Source organism: Strix aluco, chromosome 3 (genome assembly GCF_031877795.1).
Source record: "Strix aluco isolate bStrAlu1 chromosome 3, bStrAlu1.hap1, whole genome shotgun sequence".
Classification (NCBI taxonomy): Eukaryota; Metazoa; Chordata; class Aves; order Strigiformes; family Strigidae; genus Strix; species Strix aluco.
This window is the reverse complement of record NC_133933.1, coordinates 62,535,264-62,558,125: the sequence shown is the minus strand read 5'-3', so window position 1 is coordinate 62,558,125 and position 22,862 is coordinate 62,535,264. Positions and strand designations below refer to the sequence as shown.

The following is a 22,862-nucleotide window of genomic DNA, read 5'->3' as shown; positions in this document are numbered from 1 at the left end:
TTTTTTATTGCCTAGGATCATCTCTGCCGTGGTCAGACACATCCAGAGTCACTGCCATTTCAGGCTCACGACAGCGGCCCATCCCTGCCAGCAGAGCCTACCGCTCCAAATGGGGCCTTGCTCGGGGGCCTCCTGCGCAGACGCTACAGGAACCCTCCCTGGCAGCCGCAGGAGCAGCAGGAAAATGAAACCCTTCTGAAAGGTTCACGCTGTGGGCATCTCCGAGGCCGGCCCGAGCGGGCAGGGCTGCTCCATGAACACACCGACCGGCAGGGAGGAGCTGCCCGCGCCCCTGCCAGCCGACCTCCGTTCGTACCGCGCATGCGTGCCCCAGGAGCAGCGGGGCGCCGAACCTGCCGCGGGCGCAGGCGTAGCCCCGCCCTCCCGGGACGCAGAGCCAATTAGGGCGCTAGGCGGGCGCAGGCGCCTTTAAGGAGCCGCCCCGCGCAGCGCAGAGGCACTTCCTTTTCCGGGTTCTCTCCCGCTCCGCACCGTAAGGGCCGGCGGCGCTTGGGCTGTTGCACTGGGGTTTCCTTCTCGCAAAAGCAGAGGGAGAAAAAGTGTGTCCGGCCGCACGGCGCCTCCGCCCCGGGCCCTGCGGCGGCTCCACGCGGCGCCCCGCTCCTCCCTTGCACCTTGCGCGGCCCCGTTTTCCCCAGCCATGCTGACGGCTTCTGCGCCTGCGCAGCCGGCCGCCGTGGCGCGGTCCCTAGGAGCATGCGCGCTGCGGCGGGGGGTGCGCGCGGCCCATGGCGGGGGGCATGGGGCGGGGCCCGGGGCCGTCACGGGAGGGGCCGCCGGGCGGGACGGTGGGGGGAACCGTGCTGCCGCCGGGGCGATTGCCGGCCCGGCCCGGCCGTCTGGCTGAGAGGAGCGGGTCGTGCTCCGTTGGGTGCGAGCGCCGCTAGTGACACCGCTCCCCGAGGCAAGGGCCGTGCGCTGCCCCCGGCCCGCCAGCTGCCGTCATGATGCCGCCGCCGCCTGCCCCCTTGTCTCGCCAGGCCGCGGCTTTGCCCCATCAGCCCCTGTCGTGAGGCCGCTAAGACCGAAGGCGGCCTGACCTGGGGCGGTCCGCTGCGGCTTGGGTGACAGCTCGGAAAGCATCAGCTTTCCTTGGGTGGCGGGCCCTGCTGCCAAGCGGGGACTGCGAGCGCTCCGTGCTGGAGCCGGTGGGCCCCCAGGTCTGCAGCGGTGAGGCTGGGGCTGGCAGGTGCGAACAGAGGGAGGTGAAACATTTTGTCCTGTCAGGCTGAAAGTGAAAAGGGGTTTTTAAATTTTTTTTAAAATTAGCTAATGCCATTGTTTACGCTTGAGATTCCTGTCTTTACTGAGAAAAGCAGGTGATTCAGTAATAAAATATTTTAGTTCTTCTTCAGGGACACTTCAGTTACATATATTCTGTTCTTACGTGATGCTATGAATTCGAGCAGATCATCCTTAATGATTTTTTTTCTAAAGGAATGAAAGAGTGACATTGAACAACTGTGAGAGGGTTTTGTTTTACCCTGATGTTTTGGCAAAGCTACAAAATAAGGCTTACCCAAATCCTACAAATACATGCTGAGCATAAGCACTGCATACGATAGTCAAAATATTGATGCTGAAAATTTAGCACTTGTATAATGATTTGTAAATTGTGTCTTGGTTTGTAGACTTAGTAGTGGTTTTAATACTAAGAATTAAGAAAAATTAGATTTATTGCATGTACTAGAATCATCTTTTCAATATCTCTAGGACGAAGGAACAAGAGTGTTGTCTATGGCTGTTCCAGGAAAGGTGGCAGCTTTCCGTCTGCCTCCCCTGCCAACGGTTGGAGAGATTATTAAACTATTTCGCCTTAAAGCACTGAAACAACTTTCCCAGAACTTTCTACTGGATTTGCGATTGACAGGTTAAACATTTTATTCTAATATCTTTACCTGCTGTAAAACATACATCCTGGTTTTCTTCAGAATCCAGATTCTAGCTAGCTAAGGAGATGATGTTTGCATGATGATATCTGTCAAACTAATGGCAGCTTAATGGTAAACCTTTAAAAGTAGTTTTAGCTTAGACAAATTGATTTTACTTGTAAATTCCTAGAAAATGTGTTTCTTTATAAATTACAGTGTAGTTTTTAGGTAGAAACTATATTCCTATATAAAACATAGGTTATTGATTGAAATGTAAACATCTAAGCCTTAGTAGTAGTTTAACCATTCAGGTACTATGATAGTTTATAAATTTGATTCAAAAATGAGTATTTCTTTCAGATTGTTATTTATCATAGAAAGTACTGTAATTCATTGTGCAGTTTAATTTACTATATACTGTGGTTAGGAAGGTCATTTGTCTCAGTTTATCTGAAATGTTTCAGCTTTTTTGAACCAGTTACGTTGTTTTGAACAATTCAGTTTTCTCCAGCTTCATGTCAGTAATGGGTGACAAAGCTGGCACTGTTCAATCAGTGGTGGGTTTCTTTACTGTCCTAGTGGTGGCTGGGTTTTGCAGTAATAAATGTAGTGCAGCTTCATGTAGCTGATGACTGGATTACATTTGAAGATTCAGGTTGTTCAAGATTTAGGATAGGAATGTGAAACTCAGTTCCACTTCCTGAACAACTGTACTCTTATCCTGGAACAAAAATGTCTGCATGCATTTAGTAAAACCTTACAAGTAGACAAGTCTTCAGATAATTTCTTACTTACTCAAGAAGTTATGGAGTGAGCAGCATAATTTCTCTCAGCATCTTCTCTTAGCATCTTCCTAAGGATCCCTTTGTTTCATTAGCTAGTTTTTAATCCTTAATCTGTTTTCTTTCTTGGCTGTAATACCTTCCAATGTTGTATCATTTCACTTACGTACAGGTAGGCTTTCCCCACCTTTCAAGTGCCCCACTTCCTATAACTACCAGTTGCCTGTATTCCAACTCTTAATTTACTGCAGCTCATCCCTCAAAATTGCTCTTTACATATTGCAATCTTGGTAGAGCTTCACTATCTTCTTTACTTCTTTAATTTCCTTGAAACAGTTACTGTAGTGAAATACCTTTATAAGGTTAAGTTGTGAGATTTTATGCCATTGAGCACAAGTGCTTACTTGCAGGAGAATAGTACTGCTAGTTTACAGATGAGAAGTAATGTTCTCTTTTTATTTGATTCTGTGATGAGCAATAATGTGTATTAAAGACATTAAACTGAAAATAGTCTTTTTTAAATAGTTGACTATATCTTGTATGAAACAAATCTGAATTCTGTGCAGTCTAGCAGGCGCACGATCATTTGACTGGGATGTGTCACTGTTTGTGTCTGTTCAGAGATAAGCATGCTTGTGCTTTAACAATAAACAATGAGTTTATCTTTGTGAGCTGGATATTCTGGAGAATAAAGGCTTAGTATGTTCTTTGTGTCTTGCAGACAAGTTAGTGAGACAAGCTGGCGAGCTGAAAAATGCCCATGTTTGTGAAGTGGGCCCTGGGCCAGGAGGAATTACCAGATCCATTCTTAGTGCTGGTGTTGAACAACTCCTTTTAATTGAAAAAGATGCTCGATTTATTCCAGGATTGAAGGTACCAACTGGAGAATAATTTGTATAAATGTATCCACAATGTTGAGTAAGAACATTTTAAGAACATAGAAGGGTTCCAGTGTCTTGTTGAGATGTCAGCATTGAAAATAGGTTTGCTTCTTTGGCTTAAACCAGAGCTACCATTTGCTTGAAGATGAAAATTCACAGTATAGCAATTAACTGCTCCTGCTTTCTCATAGGCCTCATCCTTCAGGACCTGATCCTGCAACTGAATTAATGCTGAGGCCTGTCTGGTTTTTTTCAGGTTGAGAGGTTTCAGGTGCATTGCATCATGCAGGTGAAATAGTAGTTTGATGATGTCCTTTGGCCTTATTTTTCATTTTAATCCTAATAATTGTGCTTTAAAGTTTATAAAATTATGAAAACATATGTCCAGCTAATACAGTTCAATGTGGTTAACATCCAGATACAGAAGAATAAAGCAAGCATTTATTGTACATTTAAAAAAAAAACCCCACTCTTAAACTTTTGTTCATTTCTTTTAAAGTTGGTATAAGTTCATGAGTCATTGTGGCGTTTTTCAAATGCCATCTACTTGTGTTGCTGTTATTTCCATGTTTATGGAATTGGGCTGTATAAATCTAGCAAGAAAAACGAGTCCAAAAGCTCTTCAGATTTGACTGTTTTCTTGTGCCTCTACAATCTAGATTATAGCAATTCAAAGGGCTTTCCTTATATTACACTGTGTCTTCTGTAGTAAATCAGCAGTGAAAATAAATAGGTAGTTCACTTGGGAACTGCTACCATCTCTTTGTAGGACAAAACCAATGTAAGATATGAATGAAATTGCTCATATTCTTAAACCTGAATACGTGTGTAACTATGTCTTTGTAAGGTTAGCCATTGATAACTTATAATAGGCCATCTTTACCTTACAAAGTATGAAAACTTTGTGTTTTCACTTTTCTTGAGTGGGGGCAAATCTGCATTTTTGTTTTAGATCGTAAGAACAGGTTTGAGATTGGAGAGAATTTGAGAGTAAATGATACTTACTTTAGTTAACAGTTTTTTAAGTACTTAGACAATTTTTCTGATCTTTCAAGAAGCAGCCACTACAACAGATTTCTCTGAATAAAAGTACACTTTTCAGGGTCTGTAATGAGCTTTTGGTATGTCATTATCTTTAGTTTTCAAGTGAATTAACATTAGTCATTATTTTTAATTAGCAACCTTCTCACAGTAGAAATAAATACATCTGAATGAGGTTATTGAGCATAAAGATGCTATCACTTATTGACAGTGGATGTGAATGAAGAAGAAATATGCTGCATCCATTAGTGTTAAATTTGGTACCTTTTTTTTTCCCTCCAAATAAGATGACACATAACTGAATCTTTTGTGATAATGTGAGTTGTAATACCTGTTTTTTTCTGGTTTGCCATTAAAAGCTCTATCAAAACCAAATGCTCATACAAGGGTTGAGATTTGAGTAACAGAAAATGTTAGAGATTAATAATTGGGGACCGTTACTTTACTAGATACTTATAAAATCACTGATGTAAAGCATACAGCTTATTTCATTACCTTTTTCAGGCTGTGGTCTATCAGAAAACTGAAGTTGGAATCCTCTTTACTGCAAAACTGAAATATAGTGAAGAATGTGTGTGTACAGAGTAAAAGTTTACACAAGCTAGGAGTCTGTCAGTTCTGTCTCATTCTTAAGGAATCACAACCTCCATATGCCCTAATAGTCGTTGGCCTGGAAAGATTTATGCAGCGAGAAAGGGTGCTCTCAGCCAGAGAGTGGGTTGAATATAGAATTCTTCCAGGAGCACCATTTTATTTTTTAAATTATGCCTTTTATGTTTTCTTTTTGCCTTTTTGGTTATGTGTGAAGAATGGGAGGATCTGTATGATGGAGAATCACTTGGCTCATGTACTTGCAAGAGCTCCTGGAGCTGTGTTAGCTGCGCACATTGGCCTTGAAGTGGAGATAGTTTCAGTGCGTTTCTGAGTCTTTATTTCAAATTAGAAATATACAACTGTAATTTTCTGCTCACAAATTAAATGCAGTCCTCATTTATGTTGTGTGATACTTAAAAAAAACCCCAAACTCCTCTTAACATGAGAACCATTATTTAAAAAACAATATAACATATGTTAATCCATTATTGTGTAGGCAGCTGTCTGCTTCCTCTTAAGCTATTTTTGAACTTTATTGATCTTACATTATCTTTCATCCTGTTACAGCATTTGTAACAGCTTCAAAGAAAGATTTGACAAATAATGGCAGATCAGTGAATTTGTATGCCATATAATTGCTAGTGTAATGCTGAAAAATCTGTTAAGTGGTTTGGAGTTGAGGTTAGATTTATTTTTTCTGTTTGGAAATAATTGCACTTAAAACATGTAGGAACACTTAGGTTTTAGTTAAGCTTTTTTTAGTACTCAAAATTTAGCTGTTTTGATGCTAAAAAACCCTTTTACTCAAAAACATTCAATGCAGACATTTTGTGAACAGTATGAGAAAGCAGCACTTTCCTTTGGCTTGGAGACCTGTGAAAGCTGTTTGTGCCCCAGAGCATATAAACGTGATTCAGATTGAAGATAGAACTAACAAGGGTGAACAGTTTATTTCAGCAGTTAAGCCACTTAACTTTGGATTTCTGTGCAAAAGCAAAATTGTTCTTTAAGCCATTTTTCATTATTCTGATTTTAGGAACAATAAATATCCCCAAATGACATCTTTGTAAAAGTTGACTTTGCTTTTGAGTTGTGCTGTTTGTGCATCCTTTCATACTGTAAGAGAAAAGATTACTACAACACTAAAAAAACAACTAATTTTGGTTGTGTAAACTGAGACCAGAAATGAAAGAATTGGTCATAAAACCACAGCCTGTTCTGAGTATGCATTTCAGCCTTTATTAAATACTAGATAAGCTGCAGAATTGGGATAGAAAAGTTGACAACAGAGTGGATTTTGTTATGTCTAAAAAGATACATTTTTTTAAAAAATTTTCTCTACTGCTGGGTAATTATTCCCTCATTTTTGGGAACTCCTTGGTTTTTAATGGTGTGAGTTCAGACTACTACAGGGAGTATTAAGAGAATCTTTTCCCCTTTTTTATGTAAAAGGGAAAACGACTGAATATTTCTGCAGCCTTGTATTGCATGTGCCTAAAATTGGATAGTAGACCCTACAGCTGTGAGGGAGACAGAATATACAACGTGAGCCTTGTTTCCATAGGTAATGTATCTAAAAACTTCTCAAAAGCTGCTTCTTGCATTATTACTTAAATCAGGTGGGATCCTGTTAGTGGCCTGGGTTTGTTAATTGTCATTGTTGAAAAGACTCTTAGCAGTCTTTTCAACTTCAAATTCCCTATTAGGAATTCTACAGCTGTGAATAGTAAGCGTTTACAGAATCACATTTTTTCATTAGTGTTTGCTTTTTGAAAGTAAGTACTTACTAATAGTGTGCTCAGTCTTAACTTCTATTGTACTTTTTTGTATATTGAAGATAAATATATAGCAATGGTTTGATTCTTGCTGTGGTTGAAACTGGATATCAGTTTGGTTAATACTCTGAATTCTGCTTGCTTGCTTATAGATGTTATCTGAAGCAGCTCCAGGAAAAGTGCACATTGTTCATGGAGATATCCTGACATACAACATGGAGAAGGCTTTTCCAAAGCACTTAAAAAAAAAATGGGAGGACGGTTAGTATTTGGATTTGATTGACTTCCTTTTTAAGTCTTCTGAGTTAGTCTTAAATGTGGTGATAGAGTTGGAGTTCACTCAGTGCAGGTGTTACACTCTTCTGGTGCATTCTGAAGGTAAGAAGAGAGACAAGCTAACTTTCTTCCTTTCTAGAAGGAAACAGAGAATCATCTTCCTCTCTTAAGATGAAACAGTGAAATTTGTGTGACATTAACCTTAGTCAACAGCGAGGAGCTCTGCAGTTAAACCTCAGAGTGTCTTGACTGTACAATAATGACTCTTGGAAAGTATAAAAGCAAATTAAATGATATACTTTCTTCCCAGCTTCTTCCACTTTTTGAAGAAGCCAGAAGCCACCACCACTGCTGTTCCACTGAAGAAATTTCTGTAACTTGCTTTGAAACTTTTAGGAAATTTGTCCTCAAAAATTTAGTTTTCTCATTGCTTTGGTTTCAGCTAGATAACTTTGGCAAAAGTAGAATTTAATCAGAGATTTGTGGTTTTTTTCAAATCTGAGGTTCTCACAGGACTCAATTTCACCTCCCTTTTAAAACATGTAATAATTACTAGATAAATCAGAGATGACCTTCCAGTCCCTTTTTCCAAATGTCGTGTTTTAAAGTTAGAGTTTCTGTCTGCAGTGCCTGAAGAACAGTAAACTGCTTTCTGACTTCACAGAATCACAGAATCATTCAGGTTGGAAAAGACCCTTGGGATCATTGAGTCCAACCATCAGCCCTACTCTACAAAGTTCTCCCCTACACCATATCCCCCAACATCTCATCTAAATGACCCTTAAACACATCCAGGGATGGTGACTCCACCACCTCCCTGGGCAGCCTATTCCACTGTCTGACCACTCTTTCTGTGAAAATTTTTTTCCTAATGTCCAGTCTGAACCTCCCCTGTTGGAGTTTAAAGCCATTCCCCCTTGTTCTGTCACTAATCACCTGTGAGAAGAGACCAGCACCAACCTCTCTACAATGTCCTTTCAGGTAGCTGTAGAGAGTGATGAGATCTCCCCTCAGCCTTCTCTTCCTCAAGCTAAACAGTCCCAGCTCCTTCAATCACTCCTCATAGATCTGTTCTCCAGGCCCTTCACCAGCTTTGTTGCCCTCCTCTGCACTCGCTCCAGCACCTCTATCTCTCTTGTATTGAGGTGCCCCAAACTGGACACAATACTCAAGGTGTGGCCTCACCAGTGCAGAGTACAGGGGGACTATCACCTCCCTACTTCTGCTGGTCACACTATTTCTAATACAAGCCAGGATGCCGTTGGCTTTCTTGGCCACCTGGACACACTGCCGGCTCATGTTCAGTTGCTTGTCAATTAGAACCCCCAGATCCTTCTCTTCCACACAGCTCTCCAGCCACACCTCCCCAGGCCTGTAGCGATGCATGGGGTTGTTGTGGCCCAAGTGCAGGACTTGTCCTTGTTGAAGCTCATGCCGTTAACGTTGGCCCACCGATCCAACCTATCCAAGTCCCTCTGTAGTGGCTCCTTATCCTCATGCAGATTGACACTCCCGCTTAACTTGGTGTCATCTCTGAATTTACTGATAATGCACTCTATGTCCTTATCAAGATCATCAGTAAAGATGTTAAACAGAAATGGTCCCAACACCGAGCCCTGAGGAACACCACTTGTGACTGGCCACCAGCTGGATTTAGCTCCATTGACCACCACTCTCTGGGACCATCCATCCAGCCAGCGCTTGACCCAGCAGACCGTTTGCTCATCCAGGCCATGGGCAGCCAGTTTTTCTATGAGAATTCTATGGGGAACTGTGTTGCATGCTTTTCAAAAATCCAGGTAGATAATATCGACAGCTTTTCCCTCATCCAATAGTCGGGTCATTTTGTCATAGAAGGAGATTAGGTTTGTCAGGCAGGACCTGCCTTTCATAAACTCATGCTGACTAGGCCTGATCCCCTGGTTGTTCATTATATGACTTTTAATGGCACTCGAGATGACCTGCTCCATGACCTTCCCTGGCACCGAGGTCAGACTGACAGGTCTAGAGTTTCCTGGATCCTCCTTTCTGCCTCTCTTGTAGATGGGTGTTACATTTGCCACCCTCAAGTCCAATGGGACCTCCCCAGTTAGCCATGACTTCAGGTAAATAATGGAAGGTGGCTTGGCGAGCACATCTGCCAACTCTTTCAGCACCCTTGGGTGTAACCCATCCAGTCCCACAGACTTGTGTGCATCCAAATGGTGTAGCAGGTCTCTGACCACTTCCTCCTTAATTGTTCTGACCTCAGTCTGCTTCCCCTCCCCGTCTCCTAGCTCATGAGGCTGGGTGTCCAGGGAACAGCCAGTTCCACTGCTAAAGACCGAGGCAAAGTAAGTGTTGAGCACCTCAGCCTTTTCCTCATCCTTAGTTACCATGTTTCCCTCTGCATCCAATAAAGGAGGGAGATTTTCCCTGAATTTATAGAAACATTTTATTATCTTTAATAGCTGTAGCCAGGTTGAGCTCTAGCTGTGCTTTGGCTCTCTTAATGTTCTCCCTGCATAGCTTCACTACATCTTTATAGCCTTGATGAGAGACGTGGCCCCTCTTCCAAAGGCAATAGAATCTCCTTTTGTTCTTGAGATCCAGCCAAAGGTCCCCCCTTTAGCCAGGCTGGTCTCCTTCCCTGCCTGTTTGTTTTTCGGCACGCGGGAACAGCCTGCTCCTGTGCCTTTAAGACTTCGCTCTTGAAGTATGTCCAGCCTTCCTGGACTCCCATATCCTTCAAGGCAGCCTCCCAAGGGATTTTGTTAATCAGCCTTTTGAACAGGTCAAAGTTTGCCCTCCGGAAGTCTAAGGTGGCAGTTTTACTAACCCCTCTCTTTGTTTCTCCAAGGATCGAAAACTCAATCATCTCATGATCACTGCACCCTAGACAGCCTCCAACCTTTACTTCCCCCACAAGCTCTTCCCTGTTCACAAGAAGCAGGTCCAGGAGGGCACCTTCCCTGGTCGGCTCACTCACCAGCTGTGTGAGGAAGTTGTCCTTAGGACATAACTAGGACATGACTTAGGACATAACAGACCATGCCACTTTATAGTCACCTTGAGAATTCCATGCCATATTTGTCTCATTGCAAAAGGTAACTGCTTCACAAAACAAAACTATGAGCAAACGTATGTATGAAGGTGTAGTGCAGTTTTTAAAAATGTACCTTTCCTGAACATACCTGTAAGTCGTTACTGTCTTTGGAGCTAACTAATGAGAGGTAAGATACACTTTTCCTGTATTACTGTCATATGAAAATCTGAAAGGATGGTGGGTTTCAGAAAGATACTTAGCCATTTCCGATATATGTGTAATATTGCAAATATGCTAGAAATATCACAGCCTAAAAAGTGTGCCAGAAAACCAACTTGAATTTGATATCGTCTGTTATTCATGTTATCAAATGCTGTAGTATCTAAGAAACAACACGCTTGCTTTTGTTTTGTCCCCTTCTATTGCACTCCTGCTTAGACGTAAGGATCCCCGCTAATGAAATGCCTGCTTTGTGTTGTAAAACGCGTATATAATGACACAATCCATAATTGAACAATACATATCACTTCTTATGACTAAGTTGTGTACTTGCTCTAAGACCTTTTGATTACAGAGGACTCTCTACAGAAGGAGAGATCTGTGCAGTTTGTGCTAGGTAGTTTTGGGGATTCTGAAGACTCAATAAAATGCCCCTGGGAGGAACGTGTTGGACAGGAGGATGAGTGTGACTATTTACTCTGTACCTAATAGTCATAGTTTAAAATCATGAAAACACTCTTGTAGTTTTGCTGTTACGAGTTCTGCTATTCTGGAGTAGCTCATCTGAAATCTACTGATCAGCAGAAAATCAGCTGAAAGCTACTGGTTTATTCAAATGTAAATGAGGACCAAACCTAACCACTTTTTTCCAACTAATTACTGAGAATAGTAACACAGTTTTGTCAGTGTAAGACAAGTATAAATGGAAAGGCATAATTTTGGTGTGGCATCATAAAAATTGTTTTCATATTGTAAGTCTAACTTGATACACACGTATCGTTCTTTCTTATGTGTTCTTTCATGGCAATATCTTATCAAAAACTTCTTGACAGTTGCTTTTCTTCCACCAAATGTTAACAGAGCCACCAGATATACATATCATTGGGAATCTGCCCTTCAGTGTTTCAACTCCTCTAATCGTCAGATGGCTTGAAAATGTTTCCAAAAAGGATGGACCTTTTATTTATGGCAGGACGCAGATGACATTGACTTTTCAGAAGGAAGTTGCAGAGGTAAGATGGTAGTGTTTTCCCAAAATTTTACAGATGCTAAATTGAACAAAAATTTGATTGCATGCAACCTCTTGTTTAAAAGTACAAAGCCAATATTAGTAGGCTTTAAAAAGAGAGAAAAGAGTTGGTTCAATTTTTAGTTTGTGTGGCTGTAAGTTATTAATTTTAATGTTGAGTTAATCATTTGCCCTGATCCTTTCACAGAACATAAATTTTTTTTTAAATTTCTTATGGGAAGATATATTTCCTTGAGGTACTTAATCTGTTCTTTTCTGAACTCTGATTTCTTTGACAGATTCCACGTCACTCTTCTGTTTTTAAGTATCTTTCTTCTCTCAGTCATTCATGCACCATTTCATCAGTCTGTTTTTCCTTACCTTTTACTCATCTCAAGAAATATCCTGATAGTTCTTTCCTTTCCCCTCTTAATTAAAAATGATTTTTAAAAAAGGCAGCTTCCTTGAAATGAGGAAAAACAGAAAGTTAGCATTATTTCCAGTTGTGATTAAACACTTAAAACACAGGGAGTGTTTGTTCAGACCATGGATACTGAGTCTGGCTTTTTTGAATGAGACTTGATATCAGAATTATTAGTGGATTGCTACCAGTCTTGTGTGTATAAAAAGGCGGCATTTGAGTTCTGTCACAGCAAATCCAAGAGCAAGTTGAGATTTTACTTTGTCTCAATAGTTAGATTCTCAAAGAAGGCTGAACTGATCTGCTGTGTAGTAGTGTTAATTCTAGATCATTTGATGCTAGGTTGACTTTCCCCACAATCCTTTCAGACTTAACAGTTTATTTCTGTTGACATTACATGAAACATGTCATAACATAGAGGCAGAAAGACTTTTTGTTCTATATTTATGAAAGTGGTATGGCTTCTTACCAGCATCTCAGTATGGCTTCTCATCAGCACCTCACTTGCTTTTAAAAATAAGAAAAAGGAATTGCACATCAGACTGAAAACTGAATTTCGATCTAATTACTCCAGTGTTTGTAAATAGCTGTTTTTCTGTGTGCAACCTAAATGTGTGTATTTTAATTTTAATCTTTCAAAGTAAAAATCCTAATAGGAAATATTTTTTTGTATGTAAATCAGTAATAATTACATATGCAAATGGCATGTCTGCTGTCCTTTTTTGGGGTCATAGAAAACCATATTGTCCTGTCATTACTCTAGCCCTGCAGCCAAGATTCAAGACAAGTACTGAAGTATTTCCAGTAGGTGGCTCTAGAGAATACCAGGGACAAACATTTGGTATGAAATAAGCTTAGATTTCTTAATTCAGTTCTGAGCTCATATGGTTTCAGGCATTAAAAAATCCAGATCTGTTTTCCAAAACGACATCATGTCATTTGAGATTAGACCTTGTTGCAAAATATGGCTAATGTACTATGATGTAAAACGCAAAGTGATGATGGGTAAGCTGCGAAGTTCTGTGACAGCAGTGAAAAAAATGGCCTAGCACTGAGAGTATAAATGCACTCTGTACTTTATATAGCTGTAACCAGCTGCATACACCATTGGTGACATGCAGATTATAGTACTTCTGCACCCAGCATAGCACAATGAGATGCAAAATACCATGCACTCTTAAGTTCCTTGTACTTAGAATGCTGAGAAGTTAGAAAAGGAAATTGAATATGTTGTTCAAGGTCATGAAGTGAAAAAGTGTTAATTGTTTAGTTTACATTCTGGGATCTCTTGATTCTTGTTCTTACATCTATTTAAAAACAGGTCTTCCACTGAAGACAAAGTTGTTCCTAGTTCCTGGTTTGCGTTTCCATCATTGATTGGATATCATGAAAAACTAATTGAGAGAGACTATTTTGTTTTATGATTAGGAGAAAGGATGATAGTCAAAAGCTGTGTCTTTTTTCTGGCCCTCTGGAGTTGCTTCAGTTAACATTATAATTTGGCATATACAGGCCTATTCAGTACCAGGAAAGAAAGAACACTGTAATGCAGATAGTAAGTCGCTACTGACATTTTATGTATCTGTGGATTTATATTCTTGAAAGGAAAGTATCTTGTACTCAAAAGTTCAATGTCCTCACTGGATGTTTCTAAGCTAAGAGCCTAAATATCAAAGAAAGTCTCAGTGTATATGCCATAAGCTCAGCAGAAAGGTAAGATGCTGTCATAGAATGGAGCCATGTGCTTTATAACCAGTTAGGATAACTTGATGTTAACAGTAAGAAAATAAAGCAACATGCTTTGTAATCTGTGGTCAATCTCGTTTTTGCTAGTATAACAGGTAGAAAATACCTTTCCCTTTCTTGCTAGAGGTAGTTTCTTGCTTTTCTGTTTCCTTGTAGCACAGCTATGTTGGCATGAGTTGAGTCAGTATAGATCTATTACTACAGACCACTCTGATCTGATATGATTTGATTAAATTGATTAAAACTTGATGAGAACCAGCAGTTATATTATATACTGAATTCCAAGACCTATTAAGGAGGATAAGGCCACATATCCGCAGCAGTAAAAATGGCACTTTTAAGTGTTGAGCAGATCATTTTGTCTCTCTCTAGTTTAAATTCATAAAATTTGTGGATAAGAATTTTTACCTTGCCCCAAATTCTTCAGTGCTTCCCCTCAAATCTGCCACCTGGGCTGGGTACTTCCTGGCCCGCTTCCATTAAAATGAGTCATATTTCAGTTTAAATAGAAAATCTTTGTCAGTCTCTAATTTTGAGTAAAACTGGGCAGAGAGGAGTTTGCCTGAACTGCTCTGCCAACATGATCTGCAGGCTGGGAGGTGGGGTGCTAAACTGTTAGATATCTAGAAGACAGGCGTGTTAGAAGAGCAGAATACTTAATGATTTTGCATTTAACACTGCTGTCTATTTAGAACACTAGGCAAAAGGTGCTAATAAAGTGGAAAATATTTCATATTTTTGAGCAGCAAAGATAAGAAAAATTACCATTATGTTTTCATAACTGATATAGATTAAATATAAATACTTCAGTTCTAAAAAAAAGTTGTTTTGCAGGAAGCAGCTTGTGTACTAAAGTGTGTTTAATATTCCTTTATATGGTCAGCTTTGCCAGTCTAATTCTTCGTGTTTAGTTCTTGCGACAGATTTTGCAGATTCATTAATACTGGGGTTTTAATACATGTTTATGAAAAGCACAATTGTATGGTATAGCTTACTGAAGAACAAAACAAATAGTTGTTCCTGAGGTAGTCATTGAGAGTGGTTGATAGTGAGCAGCATTAGAAGAGATGTCAAGTACTACCTTAATTGTATTCCAGAGTAGGCTTCAGAATCTTTGTTTTGCTTCATGCCTTTCTAAAATTTCCGTAGCAGATGTAAAAATGTTACCTAGTTAGCTGAACTCCAGCATGGTTTACTTAGTGCAGTGTCTGGTTTGACTCCAGCTGGCAACTAAGCAGGTACATCTCAAAGCACTATCCAATACATTCTCATTAACCATGACCCCACTTCCCATCCCTTAATATATTATGCAGATATCATTCCCTTAGTCTATGGACCACCCTTGTGAAATGTCCACAAAATGCCTGTTGAGTTAATTTAGTCCATGACTTTGGGCTCCATCTGTTACGGTGGTCACTCAGGACAGGGGAAGGGATATGTTTCATGGAGTTACTGGCACCAAAGACAGCTCAGGTCAGGTCACTGCTGCACTTGCACTGCTTCTTGTAAGGCTTGTCCTCCATTGGTTCAGGTGGTTCATGCTATAGTAATTCCTATAACATGCAACTCAAATCATGGGTTACAACAATTTGAAGGTATATCCATTACAATCTCTATCCTTGGTCTCTTTGGGCCAGGTTATCTGGTTTAACATTGTAATGAACTCCCCTTGCCCCTTGTCTGGCTAGCAACAAGGGGTTCCTGCTGTAGTAATTCCTGTAACCTGCAACTCAAATTCCAGGTACAAGAATTTAAAGGTATTTCCATTACAATCTCCACCCCTAGTCCCTTTGGACCAGACCATGGGGTTTAACATTGCAATGAATTCCTCCCCCTTGCCCTTGCTCTGGCTTGGACTTATCCACAGACTGCAGTTCCGTAGGGGTGTACCTGCTCCAGGTGGAGCCTTATCTGTGAGGTGCAGCCCCTCCAGGGGTGTACCTGCTGAGGCATGGACTTATCCACAGCCACAGTTGCTTTGAGGTGCACCTGTTCCAACATGGCCTTCTCCATGGGCCACAGTGCCTTCAGAGGTATGCCTAATGCAGTGTGGCCTTACCCACAGCCACAGTCCCTTCAGAAGTGAACCTGCTCCAACATGGCCTTGCCCATGGCTGCAGTCCCTCAGGGGTGTACCTGCTCTGTTGTGGGCTTATCCATGGCCACACGCTTTGAGGTGCTCCAGATGACCCTCCTGCACAGCCACTGATGCTTCAAAGTGTACATGTTGCAGCATGGACTTATCCACAGCCACGAATGCTTTGAGGTGTACCTTCTCCAGCATGGACTTATCCTCTGGCCACAATCCCTTCAGAGGTATACCTGCTGCAGCACAGACATGACCACAGCCACAGACACTTCGGGGTATCCTGCTCCCACGTGGGCTCATCCACAGATCACAGTCCCTTCAAGTCAAGTTCACACTGGAGTTTCAGCCTGGCTAGTGCAGCAGCATAGGAACAGCAGTGATGCTCTGGCCATCTGCCAGCCCAGGCTCATCGCCACTGCTGTTATTAAAATATTCCCAGGCACAGCAGAGTAAGATGATAAGCAGTACAGCAAGCAGCGAAAGCAAAAAGCAGCCACTAACAAACACTAGGCTCCGCTATACAGTGAGGCAAACAAGCCCCATGGCAAGCACAGGAGCCCGTCAATTAAAAACTAAACAGCAATAACAGCTATAAATCTGATCTAGCACATTCCAAATAAATCTGTCATTATCTTGAACCCTTCATGCCCCATGTTGCGTGCCAAAAAGGACTGTCATGCTTAAACCCCACACACCCACTCATGCAGCCTCCGGTGGGATGGGGGAGAGAATTGGAAGAGTAGAAGTGAGAAAAATTGTGGGTTGAGCTAAAGACAGTTTAATAGGTAAAGCAAAACAAGGAATTCATTCACCATTTCCCAGCGGCAGGCAGGTGTTCAGCCATCCCTGAGGAAGCAGGGCTCCATCATACGTAACGGTTAGTTGGGAAGACAAACACCATAACTCTGAATGTCCCTCCCTTCCTCCTACTTCCCCCAACTTTATATGCTGAGCATGATGTCATATGGTATGGAATATCCCTTTGGTCAGTTGGGGTCAGCTGTCCCAGCCATGTCCTCTCCCAGCTTCTTGTGCACCCCCATCCCACTCGCTGGCAGTGTGGTGTGAAGAGCAGAAAAGGCCTTGACTCTGAGTAAGCAGTAAGGAAACAGTAAGGAAAACATCCTGGTATTATCAACACTGTTTTCAGCACAAATCCAAAATATAGTCCCCTACTAGCTACTATGAAGAAAATTAAACCTGTCCCAGCCAAAACCAGCACATTCAGTTTCAGATACTATACATATTTTAAAAGTAATAACAAAGAAAATTTTGAGAACTGAGAGGAAAAAACCTACAAAAATAGGTCAGGTTATAAAAGCATGGGGACAAAATTTTTAGCAGGATCTGCTGCAATAGGACGAGGTGTAATCGTTTTAAACTAAAGGATAGTAGGTTCAGACTGGATATAAGGAAGAAATTTTTTTACAATGAGGGTGGTGAGACACTGGAACAAGTTGCCCAGAGAGGTGGTAGATGCCCCTCCCTGGAAGCGTTCAAGGTCATGTTGGATGGGGCTCTGAGCAACCTCATCTCGTTGAAGATGTCCCTGCTCGTTGCAGGGGGTTTGGACTAGTTGACCTTAAAGGTCCCCTCCAGCCTAAACTATCTAAGATTCTATTCTGTGAATATATTCTCAGCATTTTTGTGTTCCTTGAGGAGTACCATACACGTGTGTTCCTGGTGATGTGGTTGAAGTGGTTTAAGATGTTACTGCCTAGAGGTGGATGTTGTTAAGTTATTCCTCCTGTAGCTGAGAAGCAGGAACTAACTGCCAGAGGTTTGTTAGATTGTTCTTGTGGGAAATAAAGACTGGCTTGTTTGAGTTGGCATTGGAAGGACTACAAGCGTTGTCATAAGGTCTGTTTCATTTCCGCTGCAGAGGTTAAGGAAGTGCATATCTGATTGAATTATCAGACTTGGCAGCCTGGCTTTTTTTCAGAGAATAATGATGGTGGATAGATTTTTTTTAAATAGGTTTCCTCTGAAACAATAATGAAGGTAGTTTTACATGCTGATGTAGGCAAAAAGAATTGCTAAGCTTTCTTTCTGAAAAGTCATTGAAAAGCATTTTATTTGTTCTATGCTGATACTTAAACTGCCTTTAAGGAGGGTTGTTGAAAAAAAAATTAAAACTTCAGCAATAGGTTTAATTTTATTTTTTAGTGATAATTTTAATAAGCATGGTAGCATTTCATGAGTAGGCTTTTCATCTGAAGCTACATGATGTACAGGTGTTACCAGATACGCAAATTGGTTTTCATCTTCTATTTTTTATTAAGGTAGTGGTAAATAAGAACAGAAATCTTCAAAATTCTATTTCTGCATAGTTAGTACAATGTTTACCATTTGAGACTTGTTTTACTGTTTAAATGTTTAAATTGTTTAAATGTTTAAATTGTTTTAATGTTTAAATCTTGTTTGTGCTAGCAAAACACACATTTCTTGCAAGGTCATGAAAGTGTAGAAAACCTCTGTCTAGGCCACTTTTTTAGTTATTTTTGTTATTAAATCGAATAATGCTACTACTAATTGCATACTAACACTAATTGAAGTATTAAATGCTCTTGCTGTTAGGTATTCTAAATTTATGTAAACTAGATCCAACTTCCTTGCATATCTTGTAAACGTAGACCAGTTAATCATGAATAAATTTTGGTTTCTACTTGATTTTGAGTTTATGGAGCTTTGTTTCATCTTGAAGGAGAAAAAAGTAGTAATATTTGATACAGAAATAACGAAAGGAAAGGATGTGAGAATACTGTCAGCTGGTGTTATGTTTGTTTTGAATCCTGCAGTCAGAATAGTTTTCTCTTGTGCCCATACAAAATTCTTTTGACATTCATTCAGTTCTGCAGACTTTCAAGGAGCTCCTTTTAATGTGCATTTGACTGCAGGGCTGAGGTTGTAAATTAGCATGGTATCTTAGTGAAATGCTGCTATTCTGGAGAAGAAAATTCTAGATTATCTGGGCATAAACTTTGATTCCTAACAATTGGGTTTTTTTTAATTTGTCTTTGCTGTCAATTATACTGAAAATCAAGCTTTAATGTTACTGACCATTTGGTCAACTCAGTTTCACTGATTTACATGTTTTGATTCTTCTATAGAGGCTTACAGCTAATCCAGGAGGTAAGCAACGTAGCAGACTGTCCATCATGTCTCAGCATCTTTGCACTGTCGAAAACTGTTTCGTAATTCCAGGTCAAGCCTTTGTTCCAAAGCCGGAGGTAAGTTTTGATGTATTTCTTTGGGTCTTTTGTTAGTCTGTCAGTCAAGCAATATATCTGATTTTGTGTAAGGAACACAGTTGTGTGCTCTAGTTCAGCATCTGCATACTACAAAGTGGAGTGATGTGATAGTCCTGTAAACAAAGCATAGTTACTTCAAGAAGGTGCTTTTCTTTTTTGTTCCTCAGAACTTGTCTTTGACCTTCGGGTCTGTCTGCAAGATCAGCGTACTTCTTTGGGTGTTTCTGGAGAGGGAGATTAGGATTTAATGACAGGATAGTCTGCTAGGATTGTAGCATCTTTGGAAAGCCTGCTGTTTTACAGTTTGAATTTATAAATAGTTTGGGAATTGTGCCTAGAAAATTTGATGGGTGTTTTGAAAGACCCTGATAAATAAAAGCTTTTCATTTGTCATCTTTGTCAAAGATCTCTAATTTTACCATGCCTATAATCATTATGTTTCACCCTGCTCATTTTTAGCATATTTAACTCCTTTTCACTGTAGCACTTTGTCACCAACATCCCACTGCCTGTTTAAAAAAGTAACAATGTTTTCTCCCTCCTGTCTGCTCTTGAGTGAGTGGACGAGAATGATCTCTTTGCTGTCCTCTTATCTACTGCCACTGGTTTTTATTAATAGTCATTATGATTACAAGAATCAAGAATTAATAAATTGAACTGCATTTTGGGCAAGAATGTATCATCTTTTTTTTTTTTCTTTTTAAATGTGTGCCTGATGCTAAGTGTGGTCTTTTTCCTCTGAATGCACATGGAAATCTACTGTTCTGTTTCAGAAATGAATGTGCAGCTTCTGAAATTTCCTTTTAAACTGGTTGGTTCAGCTCATCAATACATCTCCCTTCCCCCTTACCACAGTCTCTCTCTTGGTCTTTTTACTTTTCAGGCTCATGTCCTGTGAACCCTTTTGAAGGTCGTTCTCTCTTTTATCACAATGAATTTTAAGGCCTTTATCTGGGCATATTCTGATGATGATTTAAAATTCTGTTGGTATTTTTTTTGAGCAAGTAACTGTTCAAACATATTAAATGATTAGTTGTGACAGCAGTCTGTTGTGAAGAAAAATGACCATGCTTAAGACACTTTTTGCTTTGCATTTTTGGGTGTTCTTTTTTCTTGTCTCCTGACTGAATGAAAAATAATTTCAGAATGTCATCTCACTGTTAAATATGTGAAATAGTGTTCAGTAAGGCCAAAATTCCAATTTTGTGGTGGTTGTTTCTCAATGGTGGATACAGTTTGAGGGCATAGTAGAGCTAGTGTAGTCAAAAGTCCTATGCATACTTTGTCTCAGAATTGGGAAGCTATAACTGATATTCCCATTTTCCTGTACTGAAAAGGCCACGATTGTCTGAGAGGTAACTATCATAGAGTTCTGTCAGATGTCTTAGTATAAGCAAATCCTACAGTTGGTGCTCTGTTGAATAAAAAAGGCAGTACCACTAAAGGCAAGCACGTTTTTATTTAATACATTTCTTTGAGTTAAAACAAATACTGCTTATATTCCAAAAACAGGAAGTACAGATTTTTCCAACAGACCTGACACCTGTTTTCACTGTATTTTCTTTCCTTCAAACTCCTGTTGTAGATTGATACTCTGTTTTGTCCCTGTTTTTTCAGCCGTAGACTGACATGTGGTTTTAGATATTACTGTTTCTGATAGAATCTTTGTTTTCTTGGAAAGCTCTTGCAGTGTATTGTGACTGAAGTGGCTCGGTGCTTGATTTTTGTTTCATAGGTATATGGAGAAGGTCAGGTACTTCTGTGTAAAGTTTTAGGAAGAAAAATTTGCTGCTTATGTAACCGATGACTACTTCATTTTGCTCATAGTATGCAATTTAACTTTTTCTTATACCCTCCTGTAAAAGCACCTTTGGTTCTTATTTTACAAATACTAATTTTATTTCACATTCATAGCAATGATCACAGCTTAGTGTCATGTCAAACCCTTTACTAAAGATGGAGATGCATGGTTTTGCGAATGAGTTGTTTACTTCATTTGCTAAATGAATTAATATTATTTCAACAATACTACGAATGTTGAGACATAAAAGACTCTTGGTTTATGGAACGGAATGGTGCTGTACAGCATTATGTCTAAGCAAAGAAAATTTGTCTTTTTGGTCATAGTTAAGTCTCTGCAATACCGAATAACTGCTGATACTAGCGTTAGGAATGGTACAAAGCAAGCTCCTTGATGAATAGGAAACTCAAAATGGCTACACGACAGTAGTAATACAAACAAGATGTAATTCCATTCTATGTACAGAATCACGGAATCATCTAGGTTGGAAAAGACCTTGAAGATCATCCAGTCCAACCATTAACCTAACACTGACAGTTCCCAACTATACCATATCCCTGAGCACTATGTTGACCCGACTCTTAAACACCTCTAGGGATGGGGACTCCACCACCTCCCTGGGCAGCCCATTCCAACGCCTAACAACCCGTTCTGTAAAGAAATGCTTCCTAAGAGCTAGTTTAAACCTTCCCTGGCGCAACTTGAGGCCATTACCTCTTGTTCTATCGCTTATTACTTGGTTAAAGAGACTCATCCCCAGCTCTCTGCAACCTCCTTTCAGGTAGTTGTAGAGGGCGATGAGGTCTCCCCTCAGCCTCCTCTTCTCCAGACTAAACGACCCCAGTTCCCTCAGCCGCTCCTCGTATGACATGTGCTCCAGACCCTTCATCAGCTTCGTTGCCCTTCTCTGGACACGCTCGAGTAATTCAATGTCCTTTTTGTAGTGAGGGGCCCAAAACTGAACACAGTAATCGAGGTGCGGCCTCACCAGTGCCCAGTACAGGGGTAAGATCCCTTCCCTGTCCCTGCTGGCCACGCTACTTCTGATGGAAGCCAGAATACCATTGGCCTTCTTGGCCACCTGGGCACACTGCTGGCTCATGTTCAGCCGGCTGTCAATCAAGACCCCCAGGTCCCTCTCTGACTGGCAGCTCTCCAGCCACTCCTCCCCAAGCCTGTAGTGCTGCTGGGGGTTGTTGTGGCCCAAGTGCAGCACCCGGCATTTGGCCTTATTGAAACTCCTACCGTTGGCCTTAGCCCATCGCTCCAGCCTGTCCAGGTCTCTCTGCAGAGCCTCCCTACCCTCGAGCAGATCAACACTCTCACTCAACTTGGTGTCATCTGTAAACTTACTGCGGGTGCACTTGATCTCCTCGTCTAGTTCATCAATAAAGATATTAAACAGGAGTGGCCCCAAAACCGAGCCCTGGGGGACACCACTCGTGACCGGCCGCCAACCGGATTTAGCTCTGTTCACCACAACTCTTTTGGCCCGGCCATCCGGCCAGTTTTTTACCCAGCAAAGCCTGTGCCCATCCAAGCTGCGAGCAGCTACTTTTGCCAGGAGAATGCCGTGGGAAACGGTGTGAAAAGCCTTACTAAAGTCTGAGTGTCATCATACAACACATGCAGGACAACCAGATGATCAGGCCCAGTCAGCATGGGTTTATGAAAGGCAGGTCCTGCTTGACAAACCTGATCTCCTTCTACGACAGGGTGACCAGGTTATTGGATGAGGGAAAGGTTGTGGATGTTGTACGTTTGAATAAGGACTCTTTACATATTAGATGCATAAAACATTTCACTTTCTCAAATGCTGTAACAGAAGATTTTACTTTTCCAATAAACTATACATGTAATGGTAAGGCCCCTTCATACTGTTCTAGTGAATTTCAGGCTAATAATATGGGAAATTAAAGTTGTATATAAATACGCAAAATAAATAGCAGTTGATTTTGTTGAAAGACTCATCCAGCATTATCATATTCCTAAATTTAAAGGCCTGTATCATACCTCTTTTCATTCCCTTACCTATGCTAGCAAATTATGATCAATTTGAT

At 40.8% G+C, this 22,862-nt stretch overlaps 1 protein-coding gene across 6 annotated transcripts in view; it reads left to right on the top strand.

Annotated features, from left to right (window-relative positions):
• The first annotated feature begins 415 nt into the window (after nucleotides 1-415).
• Nucleotides 416-22,862, top strand: part of TFB1M (transcription factor B1, mitochondrial) — a 34,497-nt gene continuing 12,050 nt past the window's right edge. The window contains exons 1-6 of one of the 6 annotated variants that reach the window (XM_074818821.1): nucleotides 416-493; nucleotides 1,735-1,891; nucleotides 3,396-3,547; nucleotides 7,118-7,226; nucleotides 11,347-11,498; nucleotides 18,861-18,980. In XM_074818821.1, coding sequence (XP_074674922.1) covers nucleotides 1,759-1,891; nucleotides 3,396-3,547; nucleotides 7,118-7,226; nucleotides 11,347-11,498; nucleotides 18,861-18,980 — 666 coding nt within the window. In that variant the 5' untranslated portion in view covers nucleotides 416-493; nucleotides 1,735-1,758. The other 5 variants (XM_074818820.1, XM_074818823.1, XM_074818822.1 and 2 more) reach the window with 5 other exon arrangements.